This window comes from Tiliqua scincoides, chromosome 9 (genome assembly GCF_035046505.1).
Source record: "Tiliqua scincoides isolate rTilSci1 chromosome 9, rTilSci1.hap2, whole genome shotgun sequence".
Lineage (NCBI taxonomy): Eukaryota > Metazoa > Chordata > Lepidosauria > Squamata > Scincidae > Tiliqua > Tiliqua scincoides.
Genome location: NC_089829.1, coordinates 14,726,000 through 14,748,599, shown reverse-complemented (window position 1 = coordinate 14,748,599; position 22,600 = coordinate 14,726,000). Strand labels below are relative to the sequence as shown.

General features: G+C 49.2%; 1 protein-coding gene and 1 pseudogene across 1 annotated transcript in view; both read left to right on the top strand.

Annotated features, from left to right (window-relative positions):
* Positions 1-15,914, top strand: part of ACOT7 (acyl-CoA thioesterase 7) — a 58,391-nt gene extending 42,477 nt beyond the window's left edge. Inside the window, exons 6-8 of the mRNA XM_066637465.1 lie at positions 3,713-3,799; positions 14,882-14,998; positions 15,844-15,914. Of these exons, the coding sequence (XP_066493562.1) occupies positions 3,713-3,799; positions 14,882-14,998; positions 15,844-15,914 (275 nt within the window). The remainder of the gene's footprint in view (positions 1-3,712; positions 3,800-14,881; positions 14,999-15,843) is intronic.
* On the top strand, positions 4,437-4,553 carry LOC136660934 (5S ribosomal RNA; annotated as a pseudogene).
* Positions 15,915-22,600: the final 6,686 nt, after the last annotated feature.

Genomic DNA, 22,600 nt, shown 5'->3' with positions numbered 1-22,600 from the left:
CCCCTTTTAAAGCCACCCAAGCTAGTGATCATCGCCGCATCTTGTGGCAACATATCCCCGAAGAGTAATTCTGTGCTGGTGAAGAAGGGCTTCTTTTGTGTCCTTCCTAAATCTCCTGCCTCTCAGTTTCATTGGATGACCCAGCCTGGGTCTAGTATTGTGAGGAAAGAAGAAAAATTTATCGCACTTTCCACCCACAACACACATGCACCATGCTTAATTTAATACATCTCAGTCATGAGCCCCATTGGCTTCTTTTTCCAAGCTGAAAAACCCCGGACATGGTTGCCTCTCTATGGTAGGAAGATGATCCAGCCCTCTGGTCATTCTACTGCTCTCTTTTTAACACATATCCATCATGGCTAGTTTGGATTATTGGATTCTAATATAATAATCTATTTGGATTATTGCTGAGCATCTCTTCCTACTTAGAGGAGTGGAGAGGTGGTGCAGCGTGGTTAAAAGGAAAGATTAGCTGAATTATTGCAGGAAAGTCTAGCTATTCTGAAGTCTATTCTATGACTAGCTAGACTTTCCTGCAACAATTTAGCTAATCTTCTTTCCTTTCAACCACGTTGCACCACCCGTCCATTCCTCTGTAAGTAGGAAAGGAAGGGATGCTCAGCGATAATCCAAACAGATCCCACAATGCTTTTCTGCAGGGCTGATTTGGACAGTCTGAGCAACTCCTTATCTCAACTACTTGCTCTCCCCTCCTAATGCCACTGGAACCAGAGGTACAACTCCCTTCTCTCCCTCCCTTCGTCCCTGGCATTGCTCCCTGAGGGACCTTTAAGGCCCTTCTCCCTCCCCTTTTCCTCTGACTACTGGCCTGGCTGGATTGGCTGACGAGAGCACCCAAAGGCCCAGTGCAGGAGCCTAGATAGCAACTTGACCAGAAAGGTGGTGCAGCTACAGGTCTAAGTGTTTGGGGACAGGAGTATGTAGACAGCTTCCTGATAGTCACTGTAAAGGCAGGATTTGTATTGCAGGTTCTGGAAGTGACTGCTGAGCTTGCAGGGTGACTATGGCAGCTTGGGCATCAGCCTGGCAGGGCTTGGCATCCTCTGATCCTCGGCGAAGCCTTCCATCGCCTCCCTTGGCGTTGGGAAGCTCCTGGTGACTCAGCCAGCTGAGATCTTGTCCTAGTTTATCGGGTTCAGAGCTCTGGGGCTTCTGCTCCAGCCCCCAGGGCTCCCGATGACGCCTCTCCTTTTCCTTGTCTCCACCTCCCTGCGCAAGGCTTCCTCTTTTTCTCCGCAAAACCTGGAACACGCCTTGAAGAGAGATGACCAGTCCTGTGGAGCTTGCCTGCAGCACCAGCCGCCCTGCTAAGCCTAGCCCCAGAGACCCTTCCCTGCTACTGCCACAAAGAGGTTCTGGTTCAAATGCCAGCTATTTTGGTACCTAGACTGCTTGCATTTATAGTGCAAGTCGGTATTTATAGCCCACCTGCAGCAACAACACACGTGTACCCCATGCGTGCTGTCTTCTCTCTTCCCCCCCCCCCCCACTGTCATGGGTTGGTAGCTTGCTTTCCAAAACCAGAAGTCAGCACCGGGCAGCATCTTAGGGCAAGGGCATTGCTGGAGTGTGTGACCAATGAACCTGCAGCCCTGCTGAAGCTGAAGTTACGAAAGAGGCGACCTGCAGGCTATTTTTGTTGCTCCGAATGGAAGCGCTCTCCTTCTCTCACTTCTTCCCCCCTCCCCACTTAATTTTAGCTACTTTTCAGAGTGTGGAAGAGCACATGGAATTTGTGCAGTGGTTGCCTAGCGACCTGCCACAAAGGGCGAGCGACTGTTTTGCAGAGTCCAGCAGGCTTCCTGAAAATGAAGTTCCTGGAGAAATGGCAGGGAGCGCCCAAGGATTTGGGGGGTGTTGGCCAGCTCTTTGCTCTTCTTTCCATATCTGTAAATGGCCTACAAGCTGTGTTGGATAGAGCGCATGTTCTGCTTTGAAAGTTTGTGCTGCCACTGCTGGTTTGAAACAAAGCCACAAAAAGAACACAACAAGTACAACTGGCAGGGTAGAAAGTTGCACCACCTGATTAATTGCGCACAGGCATGACATCATCTTCATGTCCCATTGAGAAGTCAACTTCTTCTTGAGAGGGAACTCTAGAGCCTGGGTGCTGCTGCAGAAGAGGCTCTCTCTCTCCCAGGTCCCAACCAAAGGTGCAACTTAGTGGGCTCCCTTGCTGATCGCAGCAAGTGGGGGGGGGGGGTTTGTATGGGAGGAGACGGTCCTCCAAGCATCCCAGAGCCAAGCCAATCAGAACATTCGGGGTCTGAGCCAGCGCTTCAAATTGTGTCTGGTCACCTATGCCAGGTTTCACGTACAGTCTCAAACCAGCTCATTCCCCCCTCCCCTTTTCCATCATGTCTATTAAACTGTCATCCATTATTTTTAACTGTGAAGCTCCTTCAGTATGCTGGCTGGAAGAAGACATACAGATGTAGTCAGTGACAGAGTAGGTTCTCATCTAGGAGGTTTCTGTGGGTTTGCAGCAGCTCTTTGGGTCAGCATGCCTCACCTGCTTCTGCTGCCTTTCTGCTATAACTCCTGGCATGGGGCTTTCAGGGTTGCCTCTCCTTTCTGTTTATGCCATGCTGTTTTAATCTAGAAGCGTGGGGGGAAGGGGTGGTAGTGGCAGTTTAGTGCACGATGTTTGCCTGAAGGTAGCGGGGAGTTGGCTAGCAGCTGAGTATCTGTATCCTCTGAAAGCATTTGATTCTCTTAACTAATGCAGTTCATTTATCTCTCTCCTTTGCTTTTTTTGCTTCGCAGACAGGCAGAGAAAAGGTAAGGCACTCTAACACACTAACACTATTGGGTGGGTAGGCTTCTGAGTGTCTTCTCTTGCACCAGGAGGTGTACAGGATGTGCCAAGGAGGAGGATTCATACGTTAACATTTCTATCCCTCCCTTCCTTCAAGTTTCTGCCCATTTTATCCTCACCGCAGCCCTTTGAGGTAGCTTAGGCTGAGAGATGGTGACTGATCCAGGGCATCCAGTGACCACCATGGCTGACCTAACCCATGTCTTCTTGCTCCTAGTTTGACGCTAAGCATTATGCCGCGTTGGCCTAATAGTTTGCGGCCGTCGGTTGGACCGTCGGTCAACTGCTTAATCATTGTTGACACCTTGTATCACTGGATCTTTGGGGCTTCCGGCCAGAAACAGGTCTCTCCCAGGCTGACCTGAAGATGCTGCCAGAGAGTGAATGTGTAGCCTTCTGCATGCAAAGCAGGGGCTCTGCCACTTGGCTGTGGCCCTTTGCCTTGCTGGGACTGCCTTCCAGTTTAAAGAAGCAGTGCAATCCTGTGTGTGGTTGCTTGGACTCACTGGAGACCAGAGGACATTTGATCTTAATGAGAAGTGGTGCTCTTACACATATATGGGATGGTACCATCTCCTGAAGGGGAGCATGGGATCTGCAGTTTCCTCTGCTTCCTAATACAGTTGAACCACATGACTCTTATTGGTGAACAGATTGCCTTCCAGGGAAACTCATCTCCTGCTGTTCTTCAAATTGTTTCCTTCCAGTATTCTTGGGGGTATGGTTTGAAAAACCTTCACTTTAAGGATGTATTTTTCTTCAGTACTCCTTTCAGTTCACATTATCATATGCATTTCACGCAAGTTGTGTTGTTGAGTTCCTTTGTTAAGGATTTCCCACATCTCATGGAGTGTGTCTTTCTTATTATAGAGCCATACACTGTGGGCTACAGCCAGTCCAGCTTGATCCACCTGGTGGGGCCGTCTGACTGCACTGTCCACGGATTTGTCCATGGGGGTAAGTTGCTATAATGCATCCTTGTGTTCCGTTGTGGTACTGCACTGTGATTCTGCATGAATAGATCACCTCCTGTGCTGTGTTCTCTGAAGCATGTTGCCATTTTTTCATCAAAATGAAGGCCCCAGGGAAGTCTTCCTCTGACACACACATGATGTCTGCTTGATGCTCTCTAGCCCTTCCCTAGCTACACTGTTGCTAACTCGTCAAATTGTGGCTGCCTTCGTTAAAAATTGATTAGTTTTGCAATGCAAGAGCACTGGGCAAAGATTGCCGCGTTTGCACAGTTCATAAGAGAGATTCTGGGGCCGCCCTCCATCTTCCAAGAGGTATCGAATGCGACTCCATTCAGTCAGGCATTTGGTCTCCAAAGGTTAATAGCTGGTGTCTGCTGTGACTGGAATGGGGTTTGTGTTCCAGTCTGCGTTGTTTGATGGTTGACTGCTTATACTGGGTTTTAGTATACAGTGTTAGTCACTTGGGACCAATGGGGTGAAAGTTGGGATAACAGCAATAGATTGATGCACTAACACCATAGTGATCTGCAGGGGCCCAGGTTGTGATCTGAAGCAGTTGAAATGGGGAAACAATTCCAGAGCAGGTGAGTGGTTGAAATCGAGAAGAAACCAATGGTCTAGTCAGCTACTGTTACCCTGCACATGCCTGATCTCGTCTGATCTTGGAAGCTAAGCAGGGTCAGGCCTGGTTAGTACTTGGATGGGAGACCGGCTGGGAATACCGGGTGCTGTAGGCTTATACCATAGTCTTTCGAGACTGAAGGTTGCCAACTACTACTAACTAGTCTGGAAGCAGTTGGACAAGGAGGAGAAGCAAGGCATAGTCTGTTCAGCACCTTCCCAGTTAGACAAGAAACTCAGTCTGGGAACCAAGCCCAGGGGAGTTCTTTAATATAGGACCCAAGGGAATTCTTTCATGAATCAGTCTTCATCACAGGGTTCATAAATGTGAGGCCAGCCACAGAGCTCTGTTGGCCAGCTTGCTAGCAGATGCTTCCTGTTCCCCTCTGGAGGGGCAGCTGAAGCTGGCCAGTGACTGGGGCTGGCTGTGTACCCCATTGAACCCATGAATACCAAATGTCTACTGCAGGGCTCAGAAAGTTTCTGGCTGGTGGGGTATTCACAGAGCTGTACTAGAGCAGTCCCCAATCTTGGGAACCAGTAGACCCCCTAGCAAATCCTCGGGTATAGCTGTTTCCAGAGTCAAATGTCTTTCTAGGGCCAGGAGAATAGTGAAGTCTTCCAGGCCTTTGTCCAGTTGATAAAAAGGTGTTTGTCCAGGTGGTGTTAAAAAGTTATCAACTGCAGAAATCCCTGGTTTGGTCATTCTTTCATTCTTGGCGTCGCTGCAAGCCTTTCTTAGAAGCACCAAAAACTCTCACTTCTGGCTCTAATCGCTTTTCATAATGCCTTCTGCCTGCTTTTGCGCAGCCAGAGCTGTGGACAATTAAGACGTCTCCATTTGGGGCAGCAGATATGTCCGTGTGGAGGACACTTCTTTCAGGGTCTCTTTCCGACAGCAGAATCCATTGTGGATCTAGCAAGAATGCTCCTGTTCCTGCTTGAGCCTTGTGGTGCTTAATTGGTGTTGCAGTGACGCTCACAGCTTCCTGGAAGTGACAGCATCCCCCAGAATGGAAGAAAGCCAGCATGGAATGGTGGGGGAGGGAACAAGGAAGGAGACCTATTTGTCTTGAACTCTTGGGACATGGTTGTGGCAGCAAAGATTGTCCTCAAGGTTGGGGTCTCAGGAGCACAAGACAGGAGACTTCATTGCACCTTTTGCAAACGTCACCAGGTTTTAAATCGGAGATGCTGTTGAATGCCTACGGCTGGCTGTTTGGAACCTCTTGTGCCTTTGTGGGCACAGTTACTGAGCTCTCCGCACCCTGCTTTCCCATATTCTAAACAGTTGGCACAAATTATTTTACTAATCCTTAAAACAGCCTGTAAGGCAGGCCTATGTTGTCATCCCCATATTTGAGAGCTGAAAGTCAAATAAAACAAGAGCTGCAAGCAGGCAAGAATGTCAGTCTCTGAGTGATCGGTTAGACCCAGCCATCCAGCTTGACACAGACTTAGACAGCAAATGAGAACAAAATGCTGGTTGAAGCCTTTAGTCTAAAAATAGAGGCCCTTCTGCTCCTGTGAAGCTACCGTTTCCAGTTGCAGCTCACCAATCTGCTGGCCAACTTAATGGGACAGGAGGTGAAAGGGGATCAGAGTAAGAAGAAGTGAGCAGAAACGTTCTAGCCTTTTACTCTCTTTTCCTCACTTCTGCTCCTTCTCCAGTTCAGGGACTAGTGTAGCAGAGACCTAAGCATCACCAGGTAAAGAGGGTGGCATTTGTTATACCGTCTCAGGCACCAGGAGGTCTTGGGTCAGCCCTGGCAGCTCTCCATAGTTTCAAATAGGTATTTTTTTTCAGGTCTTCTAGAGATTCTGCTGGGATTGAACCTGGGACTGCCAAACAGTTGTTCTGCCTCCAAAAAGATGTTGCTGAGCTGCAGAAGGGGGGTGGCAGGCAGAATGATGAGAGGACTGGAGCACCTTCCTTGCCAGGGAAGGCTATGATGCAGGGGCAGGGGCACATGACTTTTGGGTTTAGGAAAAGACTAGCCGCTGTAGCTTGAGTGATTGAGCCCCTGCAGAAAGTTCCAGGTTTGGTTCTCAGCAGCATCCCCAGGTAGGACTAGGAAAGACATTCAGTGTCTAAAATGCTATACAGCTATTGCCAGTCTGGGTAGACAGTTCTGAACTATGGGGACTTGAGACCTGATTCAGTGTACAACGGCTTCCCCAGTGGCTTGGAGTGGTATGAACTGTGGGGGAGGGGTGGAAGTGGAGTTTTCCCTCCCTCTCCCACAACACCAGGACTTGGCATCATTCGATGAAGCAGACAGGCAGGAGATTCAGGGAAGGCAAGAGTCCTCCTTGACACAAACATGTAACGCGTGGAACCGATTGCCAGAGGATGTGGTGCAGCCAATAGCTGCGGTGCCCAGACGTGCTCAGAGCTCTTATTCTCAGGTAGCAGCTCTTAAGCATGGAGGCCTCGTTGCAATATCCAGTCAGTGAAACTTCCTACCCCCTTTTAGCTAGTCTCTGATCCAGCAGGGCTCCTTGTTAGGTTCTTAAGACAAAGGTGGGCAGGCAACAGATGAGATAGTTGGAGAGAGCTAAGAGTGCCGAGGTAGCCCGTGGGTTGTGCCATGTAGCACAGAGGCTATGGCCAAGGAAGAGGAGAGATAGTGTGCACTGGAACCGATTGCATAGGTAAGGGTGGCGTGTGAGAAGGCACGGTTGATGCCCTTGGGCCTGGGTCCAAGTCTCTCTGTTGCCACTGGTATCCCTGCCCACTTCCAGAAATACAAGTGGAAAAGGTTCAGTGATGCTGTGACCTGGCTAGCCATTTTGGCTCAGAGCCTCCTTTCATTCTCAAGCCAATGCTTCAGCTGGAACACAGGTGAACCAATGATGCCTCCAGCGGTGCTCAGAGAAAAAGGAATGGTTGCCATGGCAACCCTTCATTACCCAGAAACTCCTTTGCAGTTGAGCCCCGATGTAATTAAGTCCACGCTCCAAAGTGAGAGGGGGCCCCTTGCTTAAATCGAGCCTTGGGAACGAAACGGAGGCCCCCTGATGGGCAGCGTGATGCCTGGCACTGCAGTGGCCCTGCTAAATTCCTGAGTTTGTGTGTGCCCCCTTGCGTGGCTGAGGATAGGAGCCTGGGGCCTCTGTGCTGTTGTCCAGTTCTGATTGAGCTGGTTTAGCTGGCAGAGGGTGCCGGTGCTAATCCATCTGCCTTGATAGGGCCATTCCCTGTCTTTCATGGTCTAGCACAGGGGTGCCCAAACCCCGGCCCTGGGGCCACATGCGGCCCTCGAGGCCTCTCAATGCGGCCCTCAGGGAGCCCCCAGTCTCCAATGAGCCTCTGGCCCTCCAGAGATTTGTTGCAGCCCACACTGGCCCGACACAACTGCTCTCAGTATGAAGGCAACTGTTTGACCTCATTGCGTGAGCTGTGGGATGAGGTCTTCCTCCACCGCTTGCTGTTTCAAGTCTGTGATGCAGTAGTGGCGGCAAAGGAAAGGCCAGCCTTGCTTTGTGCAAGGCCTTTTATAGGCCTTGAGCTATTGCAAGACCTTCATTCATTCATATAAGTTCATCTTTAATATATTCATTTATGTCAACTTATGTAAATTTTAAATGTAAATTAATTCTTTCTTTCACCGCCCCCCGACACAGTATCAGAGAGATGATGTAGCCCTCCTGCCAAAAACTTTGGACACCCCTGGTCTAACAACTGTTGGTTTGGATGGGAAACAGCCCCCCTTCCAGTAAGCTAGCAGTTGTGGACTATGCAAGAATTCAGAAAGACACTAGTTTGTAAATTTAAAATGGAAAAAAAATATGTCCCAGATGGACCTGATAAGGACCTGTGCACAGTGGCTTCAAGAGCCACCACTGAAAGTAAGGGGAAGAAATGAGCAGGTCGAGTAATTATCCTGCCTGAAATGTCAAAGGTTCTAGTATCCTAGATGTGAAGATTGGGGAGGGGAGAAGAAACTGCTTGGATTTAGCAGTCCCAGAGTGAAAGTGGTGCTGTGAGGGTGGACTAAACACGGTGACACAGATAGGCTTGTCCCATCCTCTCCCCTTGCACCAAACCCAGTGTGGTGTCATTCTGGGGGTACCATGGCACAAGTGCCGTTGCTCACGCTCTGGTCCATTTCTGCCTCTCCTGGCAGGCTACAGAAGATCCTTCCCTCCTGCACCACAAATAAATCATTGCTCAAATTAACTCTTAGCCCCAGTACAGCCACAGTGCGTGCCTGTCTCATTGGCTTCCCCACAGGAGCAAGGGGAGCCCGCTGCTCCTAACCAGCTCCTTATGGCTCTTGTGATTATTCACAGGGCTTGCCAGTCCCCAGGGCGGCGTGATTAATTGGCCGGTGCATGGCAAGCAAATAAATAAATAATGGTGGCAGTATTTGGAGGCCTCCTGTTGTAAATCGAGGCTAATGGGATTTCATTTGTCTCTGACAGGCTGGCAATAGTGGGGCACCGGGGGGAGAAGGAAGGAGTGCTTGGAGACATCTCCTGGCCTCCTTTCTGTAGCTCCTTTGCAGAGTGGGAAAATGAATCCCAGATGGACTGGCAAGAGGGATCTGTTCTGACAATGGATGTCGGGGAAAGGGACAAAAGAGAATGACCCTGCCCTTCTCCTGAAGTGCCTCTGTTGCTGGTGGAACCACTGTGGGTTTATGTAAGAACAGCAGCCAACAAGTAAAAAAACCTGTAATCCCTGAAATTTTGAATCTGGGTCCCAATATTGACTTTCTGACTAGCTGTTCTGTTTCCTCCTTTACTGAGAATCTCCATTGCCTGAGGTGGTGGTGGACCAAGGTGGAAATGATTCCTCATTGGGGAATGGGGAACAATGGCCAGACATGGTGAATTATGCTGAATTGGGCAGTAATTTATAGGGTGCAGTGCTTTGGTGAGAATTGGCACTGATTTGTCCCCCAGTTAATTGAATCCTATCCACCTGGGAATGTCCCACTGACTATAATGGAATTTACTTCTGGGTAGACATGCCTAGGATTCAGCTTTTGGTTTCCTAACTGTAGGAATTGTGTCTTCTAATCTATCAATTTAAATTGATTTTCACGCACGAGAAACAGTAACTTAATTGGAACATAACATTATGCATGGTAGGGAGAGAGCAAAGTTTCTCCCAATCTTGCAACACTAGAACCAGGGTTCATCCAATGAAATTCACAAAGACAAAAGGAAATCCTTGGACACACAGCACATAATTTAATCTGTGGAATTTGCTGCCATAGGATGGCTGCTGTTTTAGATAGTTTTAAAAGGGACCAGTTCATGGAGGAGGAGGAGTCTCTCTGCCACCTTTTGATTTAATGATAGTCTGCTACTGAATACCATTCAGGGAACAATACTGGGGGAGGGGGTGTACGCCTTTTTCTCCTGCTTCTGGGCTTCTCAGAGGCATTTGGTGGACCAGTGAAGGAGGTCACTGGGCTAGTTAGATGGCCCTTTGGCCTGCTGTAGCAGGGCTGCTCTTATGGCTTCTTTGTATGTGTGAATTGTTGCAGCTCTTCCCGATATGTCAGTTTTTCAGTGTTCTGTTTCCCAAACCTCCAAGAACTCCAAGAACTTCTTTGCGCCTGCCTCACATGTAGCAATTAAAAAAAAGAAGCTGGAATGACTTGCCTGGCAAATGGATAGCCTGCAATTTGGCTGTCATCTGCAAAAGACAGACATCATTTACTGACACTGAACACAAAATTACCAAATAATTCCTGGGAAATTACCCTTCCTGTTTTGGGTGACAGCTAGAATTGTCTACCAGAACAAAGTGGATGTGAACCTTGAGAGAAGCGTTCAGAAAAGGGGAGCAGTGGGGGAAAAGCAGCAAGCCTTGAGATACATTTCTTTGTAGACGCTCGGGCCAAGGCCCCTGCCTATCCTATAAGAGTGTCCTATAAAGTGGGTGCCGAACTGTTGAGCCTACTCTGGCATGGACAGTGTTGGATCATGGAATGAAAACATGCACTTCCCCATCCCATTAATTGCTCTGCACAGGTGAGAAATCTCCGCTCATGTGAACCTTGGCTAGACTATGCAATGCGATACTACTACATGGGCTGCCCTTGGAGGGTGCCCAGAAAGTGCAAAGGGTACAGAACACTGCAGTCTGATTGCCAATGGAAGTGTGCTACTCCTTCAGGAACCATGCTGGCTTCCCACTGGTTTCCAAGCCCTGTTCAAAGTGATGCTTGGTTAACTTGAAAACCTTTTATGGTTTGGGCCTTCAGTACATTAGAGACCCCCTTCTGCCGTATCAGTCTGCTTGTCCACTGAGTTCTGGGCAGGCTCTCCTTTGTGTGCTGTCGTTGGATGAGGCTCATCTTACTTGACATGGGTCAGGGCCTTTTCTGTGGTACCTTCTTCCCCAACATGGAACTCCCTGCTTTGCGGTTTGAGAGACCCACTCTCTTCCCTCTTGAAAAAGGTGCTTAAAACTCTCCTGCTGCTTCAGGTGTTTGGATACTGAAGCTGGCTCATTCTTTGGTGTCCTCTTGTGTTTATTCATCTATGATTATTTGGATTATTTGGCCAGCCAGATGCCTCCAGGAAGCCCCCAAATGGAGGACAAAAGCAGAGTCTGGCATGGTCCTAAGCTTCTTGCACATCCCTTTGGGCAGAGTACAATTGTTTTAACTGTGATTTTATGTTTTGTACCTGCCCCTTTGTAAGCCACCTTGAGTCCCCTTGGGGAGAAAGGCAAGGTAGAAATGCCATAAATAAATAAATATGGTTCTTGTCATTGTCTTCTTTATCCACCCTAAATGCTAGACTGGCCTCATGGGCCATACATTCCAAAATGAAGACCAGTGGTTTGGATTCATGAATGTCTTGGTTTTTGAGACCCTTCTCATTGGTGTGATCCCCAACTCTGTTTTGATCTTAGAGTCTGTGCGGGGCAGAGCGTGATATGGGCTGCTGAAAATGGGACCCCCCCCCTTTGCTACATTCCCCATAAATGTTCACTTAGGAGCATTATTCATCCTGCCCAAATGATGCAGCATCACAAAATATCATAGGCTTAAAATTCAGCTGCATGCAATAAGCGCAGACAAAACAAGAAAAAGATAGGCATGGATTTGACTCCAAGGCCTACTGAAGCAGAATGCTGCTTTTCTCATGTCTGAATGATGGGGGGGAGGTGTCACGTGTACTGCTCAAGGTATGAGTGCCACAGCCTGGGCGCCACAACAGCCAAAGCTGTCTCCCCCCCCCCAGCTTTGCATTGGTCCCTTGACACCGTTACATTGTGCCCGTCCACTCACCCCACTCCACGTTGTCGGCTGGGCACAAAGATGGCATGGCTCCGGGTATAAGAGATCTTCCATGGTGAGGGGAAGCGACCCTGTCTGTTGCTTTAAAAGCACAAAAGGTGCTCAGAAGGATTCAGCAAGCGCGTGTGGTGTTTGCCAGGGTATTTTTAGTAACTGTTAGCTATTCTGTCAGTTGAAGTAACGTTGCCCTGCTTTGGGCCAAGCGGGGTGGGGGCTAGATCTCAATGGAATACACTGAAAGCAGTGTCTAAAAATGAGCTGTGCTTGGCAGACATTTACTTGCCGAGTCTGTCTACGGTTTGTTTTGTGGTGCAGACAGTATGCAGGGAATCGTCTGGGGGGCTGATCCTGGATTGGGAGTCCATCCTATTCTTGAGAAGGTAGAACCCCTTCTGAGAGAACAAATGGAAACTTGTGGGTGCTCCTGGATCTGGCTGTGCTCCAGTGTGGCTGTGTGGCCAGTAGTGCCGCTGCACAGCTCGTCCTGGTGCACCTGCCATGGTGCTTCTTAGAAGAAGCACATCTGGCCACAATAGCGCATGCCTTGGCCACCCCCCAGATGGGTCATTGCAGTGTGCGCTCTGTAGGGCTGTCCCTGAAAAGTATCTGGAAATTGCACTTGAGACAGAATGCCGCCATGTTGCTGACAGGAGCCACATGGATGGTGAGTGAGCATGCAGCTACTCATCTGTAGGAATTGCACTGGCTTCCCCTTGGTTTCCAGGCAGTGGGACTTTGAACTCTTCCCCCCCCCCATGTTCTGTACCAACGTTCCCAGCCACACTGCATCTAAAGATGAAGAGCAGGGCAGCAGAAATTGTTGGGTGAGACTGGAGTGCTTACCATACAAGGAAAGGCTGCAGCATGAGAGGGGGCTCTTTAGTTTTGAAAATGGTGACTTCTGTTGGAGGGACATGACTGAAGTTCGGGGAGAGGGAGAGAGAACTTTCTCCTTCTCTCACAAGACTGGAACCAGGGATCATCCAGAGAAACGGAGGGGTAGAAGTTTTAGGACAGACGAAAGGAGGTGGGTATTCCACACAGCACTTCAATAGGCTGTGAAATTCATTGCCACAGGATGCAGTGATGGCCATGAGCTCAATGGCTTTACAAGGGGGATTGGATAATCATGGAGGACCAGAGGGCCCTCAGTGACTTCTAGTCATGGTGGCTGTGTGCTACTTCCAGTGCCTGGGAATACCTGTTGCAGGGGAGGAAGGAGTATTTGTCTTTCTCGCTTGTGGTTTTCTGGGGGCATCCAGTGGGCTGCTGTGGAAGGAGGTTGCCAGATCAGATGGGCCTGGTTCTGATCCAGCAGGGTCTTTTGGTGTTTGTCACCTGGGTTGTGGCTAACTGGTATCTTGTTAAAACGCACTATTGCTATTTTGTTCATCACCCCCCCCCCCAGTCAGAAAGTAAAGGGGGCTCCTTGTAGCCAACATCAGACTAATTATTCCATTCTCAGTCCAGATCTGGGTTCCCAGCAGAGGCGGCAAACGCTGTGTCTCTCTCTGTTAATTGTCTTACTTGGCTGCTTTCAACAACTGCCATGTTGCAAGTGTGAAAGTCTGCTGCAAGGGAGGCAGTGCTGGCTTGTCTACTCGTGTGAAATACTTCCACTTTCGGCAGCCCCCTTTCCTCCCCTCTTTCCCCTCCCCACTGTCCTGCCCACAATGACAAATGCTCTGCTTGGCTGCATAACCCTCGCTGGCTCTCTACCCAATTTGCAGTCGAATGCCCAGGCTCCCTCTTTCGTTCCACAAACCTTGCAGAAAGTGGGAGTTGACGCCTGGAAGGTAGAATGCAGGTTTCCTTTGATCAGAGACTGTACTACAGAGAGGAAAAAAGAGAAAAATCCCCCAAAGCCCTTAATATTTTATTGCCTTTAATGCTCCTTTAAAAACAGCTACATTTTTTCCTTTGAAGTGTTGATAACTGCATGAGGCTGTCGGATCCAGCTGTTTTGAAAATTAAGAAGTGGTGAAGCTGGCTGGTGTGCTTGTTGCTGAGGGTGGCGCCTTGCAGCCCTTGTCATAGGATGCTGGGCAGGTTGGCCTCCAGTTAATTCCAGAGGAAGAATGTGCTCTTGTCTTTGGGGGAGAAGAAAGGCACGGCCTTGAGTTTGCAGCCCTGCCTCTTCGGTTCCCTGAGCTTGGATGCAAGGATGGGCTGGGGTGACTGCTCATTAGTGAAGCTCCCCAGGATCTGTGGATCCCCTAGTGGGGGCATTGAAATCCCAAATTCTGATCTCTGCAGAGCTGCTCACCCTCTTGTAAGACCTCATCAAGTCCATCTGTTCAAGCCTTTTGTTAGTCTTGAGGACTAGTCACTTGTGCATTTGTGCCTTTAAGTTTAATACACTTGAGGTTTTCAGGCTGTTGAATTTTCTGTGCCTGCAAAGTGCACTTGCCCAGTGCACCAACCTGAAACATGGCCCCCAGGCAAGAATCAGGATTCTTGCATAGGCATCAGAGAGAGCAAGTTTCTAGTTCTCTTTTTCCATGGGGTCCCCTAAAAACATGTTGCAGTTTCTGCCAAAGCTTAGCCAGCAGGAAGAGTGATTAGAAAGTATCACTTGTTGTTCTTATTGCATCAGCAGCAGTTTGCCAGGTCAAGCACTGGGCTGGGAGTCCACACCACTAGAGGGCCCACCTGGTTAGGCCAATCTCTGAAAATGCAATCCAGGTGAAACAATGGCACAAGATGGTCAATATACCCTTGTGATTGCTTCACCTAATCTTTTCCCATATACAACTGGAAGTGTTTCTGAACATTGTTGCCTGATCATGGCATCACAGCAGGAGTCTCCCGTTAACCAAGGGGGAAGGTGAGATAAGCTGCCCACTGCCAATAAACTTGGTGGGGGACAGACCTGAGGGTCCGACATGCTGTGGTGACTTAATAGAGGCCCGTGCCCCGGAGCTTTCAGAACCTTGGCTTTGTGAGCTGTCAAGTGTGCCTGGCACAGGTGATGCAAGAGGACATGCCTTGGTCAGTGAAGCTCACGTTCACAAGCTTGACACAGGAGGAAGGGGAGGGAGGTGAAGATGGGAGTAATCAGGAGATAAATATGCATTTATTTTGGTATTCCTCCTGTGCAGCAATTTGCATGCTTGCCGCGTCTCCTAGACATCCCCGTTCATAACAGGCTGTTTGTGCTTTTTTTCCAAATCCAGGTGTTACTATGAAGCTGATGGACGAAGTGGCTGGGATCGTAGCTGCCCGCCACTGCAAGACCAACATCGTCACAGCATCTGTGGATGCCATCAATTTCCACGAGAAGATTAAAAAAGGTAAAGAGCTGCGGCTGGAGGGGAGGGGTGGAGCAGCAGTGGCAGTCAGGGACACATTTGGCCTGTGCCTCATTTGCGACACGTCTTGTCAGTAATTATGTGATAATTTGCCTGATGTGACTCAAGGGATAAGACGATTCTGGACAAGGGTGTGTGTGTGTGTGTATGTATTGTAGGTCCCTCGCTATGGCAGAGTGTACTACTTTTGTAGAGGGAGCAAATGTGGAATCCTGACTGTATCCTTAACTTTTGCTCTCCAGTTTTGTTGCCTTGCCTTATAAGCAGTAGTGATCCTGGCCCTGGTACTGCCTGGGGCCAAGACTGCAGGCTGCCCCCCCCCCGACAGAACTGCCGCCCTGCCACCACCTGCCTCCCTTCCGGAGGCCCAGGGAGGCAGCGTACACCCTCCCTGACGAGCTGAAGGCCTTGTAAAGGCCTTGAAGGTCCAAAAAACATCACTTCCTTTTTCCTCCGTGGAACTGGAAGTGATTTTTTGGCCCTCTAAGGCCTTTACAAGGCCTTCAAAGGGTTGGTTAGGCAGTGTGCTGCTTCCCTGGCCCTCAGAACACCTCTGGGCTTTCACCCTACTTGGTGCAAGGTAGGGGCACCACAGCAGAGGTGGATGGTGATGTGGTGTCGCCCCCCCCAGCCTGGCACCTGAGGCATTTGTCCACCTTGCCCCCACTTCAGGTATGTCACTGCTTATAGATGGGACAGAATGAGGCGAGACCAGGACAGATTTTTGGAAGTGGCAGTTGGCTCCATAGGCTGTGGCCTGCCTCAGAGTGGAAAAGGAGGAAAGTTTGTGATTGAGTGTGTATGTGTGTCATTGGGTTTTTATGCAGTTCACTGTGCTGGCTACCAGTGGCTTCTGAAAGAGCTGTGTGCTGCTTTTGTGAAGATGAGCACTTTGTAAACCAGATTCTGTACGGATAAACATTGGCTTCTGCACACATTCTGCAAATTTTCATCATAATCTTGGATCGCATAATTTATTCTTGTTTTGTGGATGCAGGGCAGGGACAAGAGATCCTGCAGAGCAGAGAATCCTCACCCCCACCTCATCAAAAATCCATATTTAGCTGTTTCTCTGGCCTCTGATGTTTCATTAAGTGTTGTTTAAATGTTGTTGTGCCTGTCTTGGTGTGGCTGTAAAGACTAGAAGTTTGCATTTAGTTGCAAGAAGACCTGAAGCTCTTGAGGAGTTGAACCCTGCACCCAAGATCACCTTCTATGTGTGTTCTGTGCACCCATGCTTGGCTAGACGGAGGTTATAAAAAGGGTGGGTCAAGGAGCTTTGGAGTAGAAAAGGCTAAGTCAGTGACACTTACTGTGTAAAGTACGCTAAGAATTCACAACGGAAATTCAGAGTGGTCTCTTTCTGGTTCTGCTAAGTCTGGTTGGAACAGGAACAATGGTTTTCTGCTAGAGCTTAAAAGGGGGGGCCAGACCTGTGAACAGGCAGGCCACGTGGGCATGGACCTGAGGAATGCTGTGGGTGAGTGGATGTTACATAAAAGTAAGTCCGCGAAATGATCCGATGATCATGTACGGCAGCTGTGAGAAGTAGTGTTGCAGTCTTTCTGGTTGATCTCAATTGCTTGACAAAGAAGGAGTAGCAGTACAAGCACCTATACACCACTTTTCAACAAATGTTCACAAAGCGATTTACATAGCCAAAATAACTATGTGTTGTGAGCACACTTCCTTCCCGATCAGGTCTACTTCTGGCATTTGGAGTCTCCCGTGTGTCGTAAAATACTGGCTGTTCTGGGGGACTGAGATGTTCTTCTGCTGGTTTTGAGTGTTGCCATTTTTAAAATGTCAGGCAGTGTCTTTCCCCAGGTGAGGATCTGGGGGCTGCCTGCTTCGAGCTCTAACATCAAGAAGGGTCAAAAGCAGTGGGGCCTTCTCGGCCGCTGCGCTGACTTTCTGGAGTGAGCTCCTAGCAGGTCTGTTTTCAGGCAGAAAATAGGACCAGCTTGTTCCAGAATCAGTTGTGCAGTGCTTGTCTATGCATCTCGTTTTTATCTCTGCTGCTCTGTGATGGGTGTGTGCACCTGTGTATGTGTATTTGCTAATTCCTTTGAACACTGCTGGATGTCAATAAATAGCTGCTTCCCAACCCTGCCGTCTCCCTCTCTGATTTGTACTAGTTTTCTGAATTGCTGAAAATTCTGGGGCTGGTATTGCTACCTCATGTCATGAGTGTAACTGTGGGACTGTGAGCCCTACAACATGTGTGATTGTCGCTCATCTCTCCTGACGCAAGCTAATGTTTTTCAATTTCCTGTTGTCTTTCTGGGTCAGACCAGAGGTCTGTCTAATCTAAAGTTCTTTTCCCACCTAGATGCTGTAAGGATGCTCACTGTGAGGCAAAATAGTGTGGTCCTTTTTCTGCTTGTTTGTTCCTAACCTCAAATATTTGGGGGTAGGCATCTTTGGACAAGAAGTTTTCTTTTCTACTTATTGGGGTTCACTGTAATTGAGAAGGTGTTTCATCTGTGAACTGTTGCTTGAGCTGCGGCTGGTTGACAGTAAAACACTGGAATCTCTTTCAGTGGGTATTCCTGGGTTGGGAAGACCAGTCTGTCCTTCTGGTGAGCCCCTGTGTCAGCCCTCCCAGCAGGTCCTGTGAGTTGAGTTCTGTGTTTTTTGCTTTTTTACTACTGGAAGGAACCAAGGTAAACAGAGTGGCAGGCAGTGGTTGTAAAATAAGTTTGAAACAGAGGCAGGATTGTAACTCAGAGCTCCCTTCCAGACCACGCTGGTTCTGAGTAAAAATGGCAGCTTGATTTGCATGGTCTTCATGTTTAGGAGGTGTAGTTAAGTTGCTGCAGGGGAGGTTGATTGGAAGGACCAGGCCAGAGCTGTGAATTGGTCAGGGGTACAACAGGCAGCTTCTGCTATCGATGGCTGCTGTGAGCTCACAGTACACCTAGGGCATTTCTGTTGAGTAAACACCAGCATAGAGTGTGCATAGTATCTCTTGTTGCTGGGACCCTCCCAGCTCAGTGCCAGGAAAAACTTGATATGGGAGGGAGGGGGGAGTCCTACATCTGCCTCTGTGCAGTGCAAATCCAGCTCTGCTGTGCTGGCAGCCTCCATGTCTTTGAGCGTGTTCTACTTTTAAAAGGCTGGATTGGATTAAATTAGCTTTTTCAAGCTTTACGGGAGAGAATGTGGGTCAGAGCAGCTCTACCCCCCACTGGAGAGGCATGGGCTCCCAAGCAAGACTCTTTCCAGCTCAACGCACACTTTTTGATTGCAGTGGAAAAAATCCCATGAAATTGAGCATCAGTTCAACAAGGTCCTGGTGTGTTCCCCCCCTCCCGCTCTGCTTTAAGTCACTTGCTTTCTGCCAGCTTTCAGGCCAGTCTGAGATCTATAATGATCTCCCCTGCTCTGAAAACACACACTCAAGTAGAATAGCCAGTAGTGGGAATGCCAGAGGTGATTTAGACTAAGCCCGTTTTTGCTCCGAGGCACATTCTGCTCCAGCTGTCTGCTCCCAAGGTCCGTGCAGATTTTGCGTAGAATCTGGTTAGCTTGAGGCAAAGAGCACACGACTTGAGCCATGTCAAAGATGGCTTCAGACTAGTGGGTCATTGGATATGAAAGAGAGAGTATTGGCTCAAGCAAGCAGTGTGGGTGGTTGGGAATCCTCTTTGCACTTCAGTTGGAACCTTTTGAATGTTTTATGACTGAGGGCATGAATGACCCAAGAGTCCTAAAATGTGGGAGTTCTAAGTGGTCTTAGAGTTCATCTAGTCCAGCTCCCTGAAGACAACTGCTACAGCTTCCCTGACAGGTGCTTGGAAAGCCCACCACTATACATGGCAGATTGTTCCAGTGACAGACAGATCTTGTAGTGAGGAAATTTTTCCTCGTGTCTGGCCTCAATCTCTTTCCCTGCAGTTTCCAGTCCTGCCCTCAGGAACCACAGCAAAGCAAGTTCTCCCCTTCTTCGTGACAGCCCTTCAGATATTTGAAGGTGACTGTCATGTTTCCCCTTAATCTCCTCTTCTCCAGGCTGAACACCTCCAGCTCTTTTAGCTGCTCCTCACAGGACTTGGTTTCCAAACTTCTCACCATCACAGCTGCCCTCCTATGAACTGCTCCAGCTGATAAATGTCCTTCTCAGAACTGGGCACAGGATTCCAAGTGAGGCTTGAGTATGGTAGAATTGTGACTCCTCATGATCTGAACTCTGTACCTCTATTAAGATGGTCAAGTATTGCATCGATGTATTTTGCAGTTGCATCACACTGCTGGCTTGTGTTTGGCCTGTGGCCCACTAAGCCTGGACTGGGAACCAGCTAGTGAAAATGGGCACACAGTCACCCTTGTGTACAGCCAGAGCTGTTGGTTCACCTTGCTCTGGGTTGTTGACTGCCTGGTAGCAGCCCTCAGGCAGAAAAGGCCTTTCTCAGCCCTGCTCCCTGGAATTGCATCTGGATCCACCTTGCAAGCAAATCATGAGCTTTGTGTCACTGGACTGTGGCCCCTCCCTGGCCTTATCCTAAGGCAGGTCTTTGGCTCACCTGGCCAAGTCTTTTCCAGGGCATGGCCATGTAACTCCATTGCAGCAGCAAGCAAATCAGGTTATTTCAGCAGAAGCTTTTGTGGGCGGCCATTGCATCTGGCAAAGTGGACTCTCGTCCTCCATTGAATTAGCTTGCCTAGGATTGTTGATCTTGGCTGGCAGCCAAAAAAAAGGAGGCAGAGCTATCCAAAAGGGAGACCTGAATTGGATAAATTTTTATTGGGAAATAGAATATATCCACTACGTTGGCATTTTGCCTTCTGCAGAGGTGAAAAGGTTTTGTGGAAATCCATTCAAAGCATCTTGCCTTGCCTCTGAGGGAGGTGATGGTGTGTCGGGCTTATGAAGCTTCCCATTTAAATCTCCCATTCAGGCGTCATTTTGAGGTTTTGTCTGCTCTCCCCCTCCCCCACTTCCTCTCATTTTTCAAACCTGACTGACTGTAGTGTTTCCAGTACAAGGATCACAGAGCACATGCCTTCATGTAGCCCAGTGATTGTCAGCTTGTCAAGAGCTGGAACCCACCTCAGGCTACAGTCTGCAGCTTGTGACCCACCATCAAGAGCCTGACTGACCAGCCAGAGGAACAGGTGGGCAAGTGAGCGACTGTGCTGCCATAGTTCCTCCTCTCTTCCTGCCTGGTGGTGGCCAATCAGCGTGCCCTGCTTTGTTTTGCCCTGTCCCTTCTTTCCTTCCAGACCAGGTGGGAAGACCCATGTTATGCACTCCCAGGTTCAACATAACACTGTGTGATGAGTGAACCCTGTTGCCTGATGGGCCTCCATCTGTGGAGCTCTGCCAGCCTTGTGGTCCATTCTGTGCTTCTTGCCTGAAAGAGAGTCTCAGTCTCATTTGCAAGGCTGCGGGCCTGCCAGCACTTGCCATATCTGAATGGCTTTCCATTATCCACACCTTCTGGGGCTTTTGACTCAAATGAAGCTGCCCTTGTGTCTGATTTTTAAAAAAAAAGAAAAATAGCCTTTTGAGTTGCTCCTCTGGCCAGACTCAAATTTAAGACCTGCACTGCCATGTGCTGTTTCTGCCCATTTTTTTTCCCTTCTCATTGCTCTGTCTCAAGTAGTGTTGGGATCTGCAGCAGAAAATCCCAAAGAGACGTCCAACTGGGCCAGGAAGGGAAAGGCACTCAAGGGTAAACTTTGAGGATCAGTGTGTTGGGATTGGAAAGCAAGATGCAGCCTGACAGCTGGTAAAGTAGAGAGAGGAGGAGGAGGAGGAGCCAGTGTAAGGAAGAGGCTTTCCATCGTCATTGCTGCTTAATCAGCACAAAGTGGAGAATGTTGAGGTGGCATCCTTCTGTTATGGGCTAAGGATGGTTGACTTTCAGAGCCAGAATTGTCTTGAGCCTAGTGGGGTGAAGGCAGCTTCTTCTTGGCCAAGATTCTTGGGGACCAAGATGCTCAGGAACCCTTCTCAGGCTCATCTGACACGGAAAGACCAGCAGTCAGGCTGCGACAGTCCCTTCTTTTAAGGGAATGTATAGATTGTTGTTCCTCTGTTGGCCTAGGATGTGAGAAGGTCTGCAATTAGTGGCCCCTGGGCCACATTGGAACCTTAAAGCAGAGGTCTGCAACAGGTAAGTTAGGACCCAGAAGTGGGCCACAGCTTGTCTCAGATAGGTTATGGCGCTGCTGCTGTCGCCACAATTTTGTTTTGAGGCTCAGACCTGTGTAGAGACCAGGGGCTAGGGGTCTTGGAGGAAAGAATGGACTTGCTTTGGCCAAGTATGCCAAATGAGTCCTGTTGGACTTCCATCCCACTGACTCTTCTCCCTCCACCTTCCAACACTACTTGGTTGCTGTTGCAACCTCCTCCTCGCCTCCCAATTGGTCTGAAAAGAGAGGAGGAGGAGAATAACGTGGTAGCAGCACATGCTGATTGGCTACCACCAGGTGAGAAGATTGGGGAAGGTGAAACTGTGGCAGCAGGGCCATTTGCTTGCCCACCTCTTCTGCCCTCCGGCCAGTTGAGTTCTTGATGGTGGTCCCATGTTACAGGCTGGGACTCAGGTGTGAGACCCCCGTGTTGAAGGATGTCAGTCTTCCTCTTTTTCCAGCTCAGAAACTTGGGCCGTTTTTTTTCTCCTGGAGTTATTAGGCACAAAAGAGTAAAAAGGTCACCCAGCTGGATTGGTGAATGATGCTTGTGGAGCCTTACCGGTCTCTTCTGAGTCATGACCTATTGTATTATAGGAGGACTGAGGAACATGTCTTGCAGTAGGAATTCTGTCACTGTCTGATGGTACCCTTCTTAGTCTTTGAATTATTGGGCTCATTTGAACATAAGAAGAGCGCTGCTGGCTCAGGCCATCTTGTCCAGCTTCCTGCATCTCCCAGTGGCCCACTGGATGACTCCGGGAGCACTCAAGATGGCAAGATACCTGCATCCTGTTGCCAGTCCCTTGCACCTGGCATTTGCATTGTGTGCAGGCAGACTTGCAACCCACCTTCCTCTGCCAGGCAGGCGGCTTTCCTTAGCTGCACAGCCTGTCTGTTGCAGCCAAGTGCCAGACAGCCAGACCCTCTCATGGAAATGGCCTTGCCCTGTTCTCAGGGAAGGGTTGGGGAAGGAGAAGCTGCCTCGTGCATCCACTCACACACCAAGGCGCGCTGCACGGAATAATTGCCGCTTGTCTGTCCTTTCCCCAGGCAACTCTGTACCCAAAGTGACAGCTCACCAGCTGCGAAGCACTGGGGTGGACGCCTTTCACGGCTGACTTTAAAATTACATGAACCCTTTGACTTGCCGCCGCCTCCTCTGTCAAGTTTTCTCCCGTAATGATTTTTCCTGCGTCGGGCATCTGGGCAGGGGAGGCTGGCTGCAGCCGGCTGGGCAACGGTCCAGGGCCATATTTCCATCTATCCTTGTTGGGTTGTGAAGCCGATGATTATGACAAATGTGAGCCATTTTCTGTTTAGACAAGGTGGGTGTTTGCTACTTGCTGGAAACATAAACCTTGTTTTGACTAATTCGGTTTTGGGGTCAGTCAGGCACCAGTAAAATCATGGCACTGGAAGGTTGGGGGGATATATTCAGGG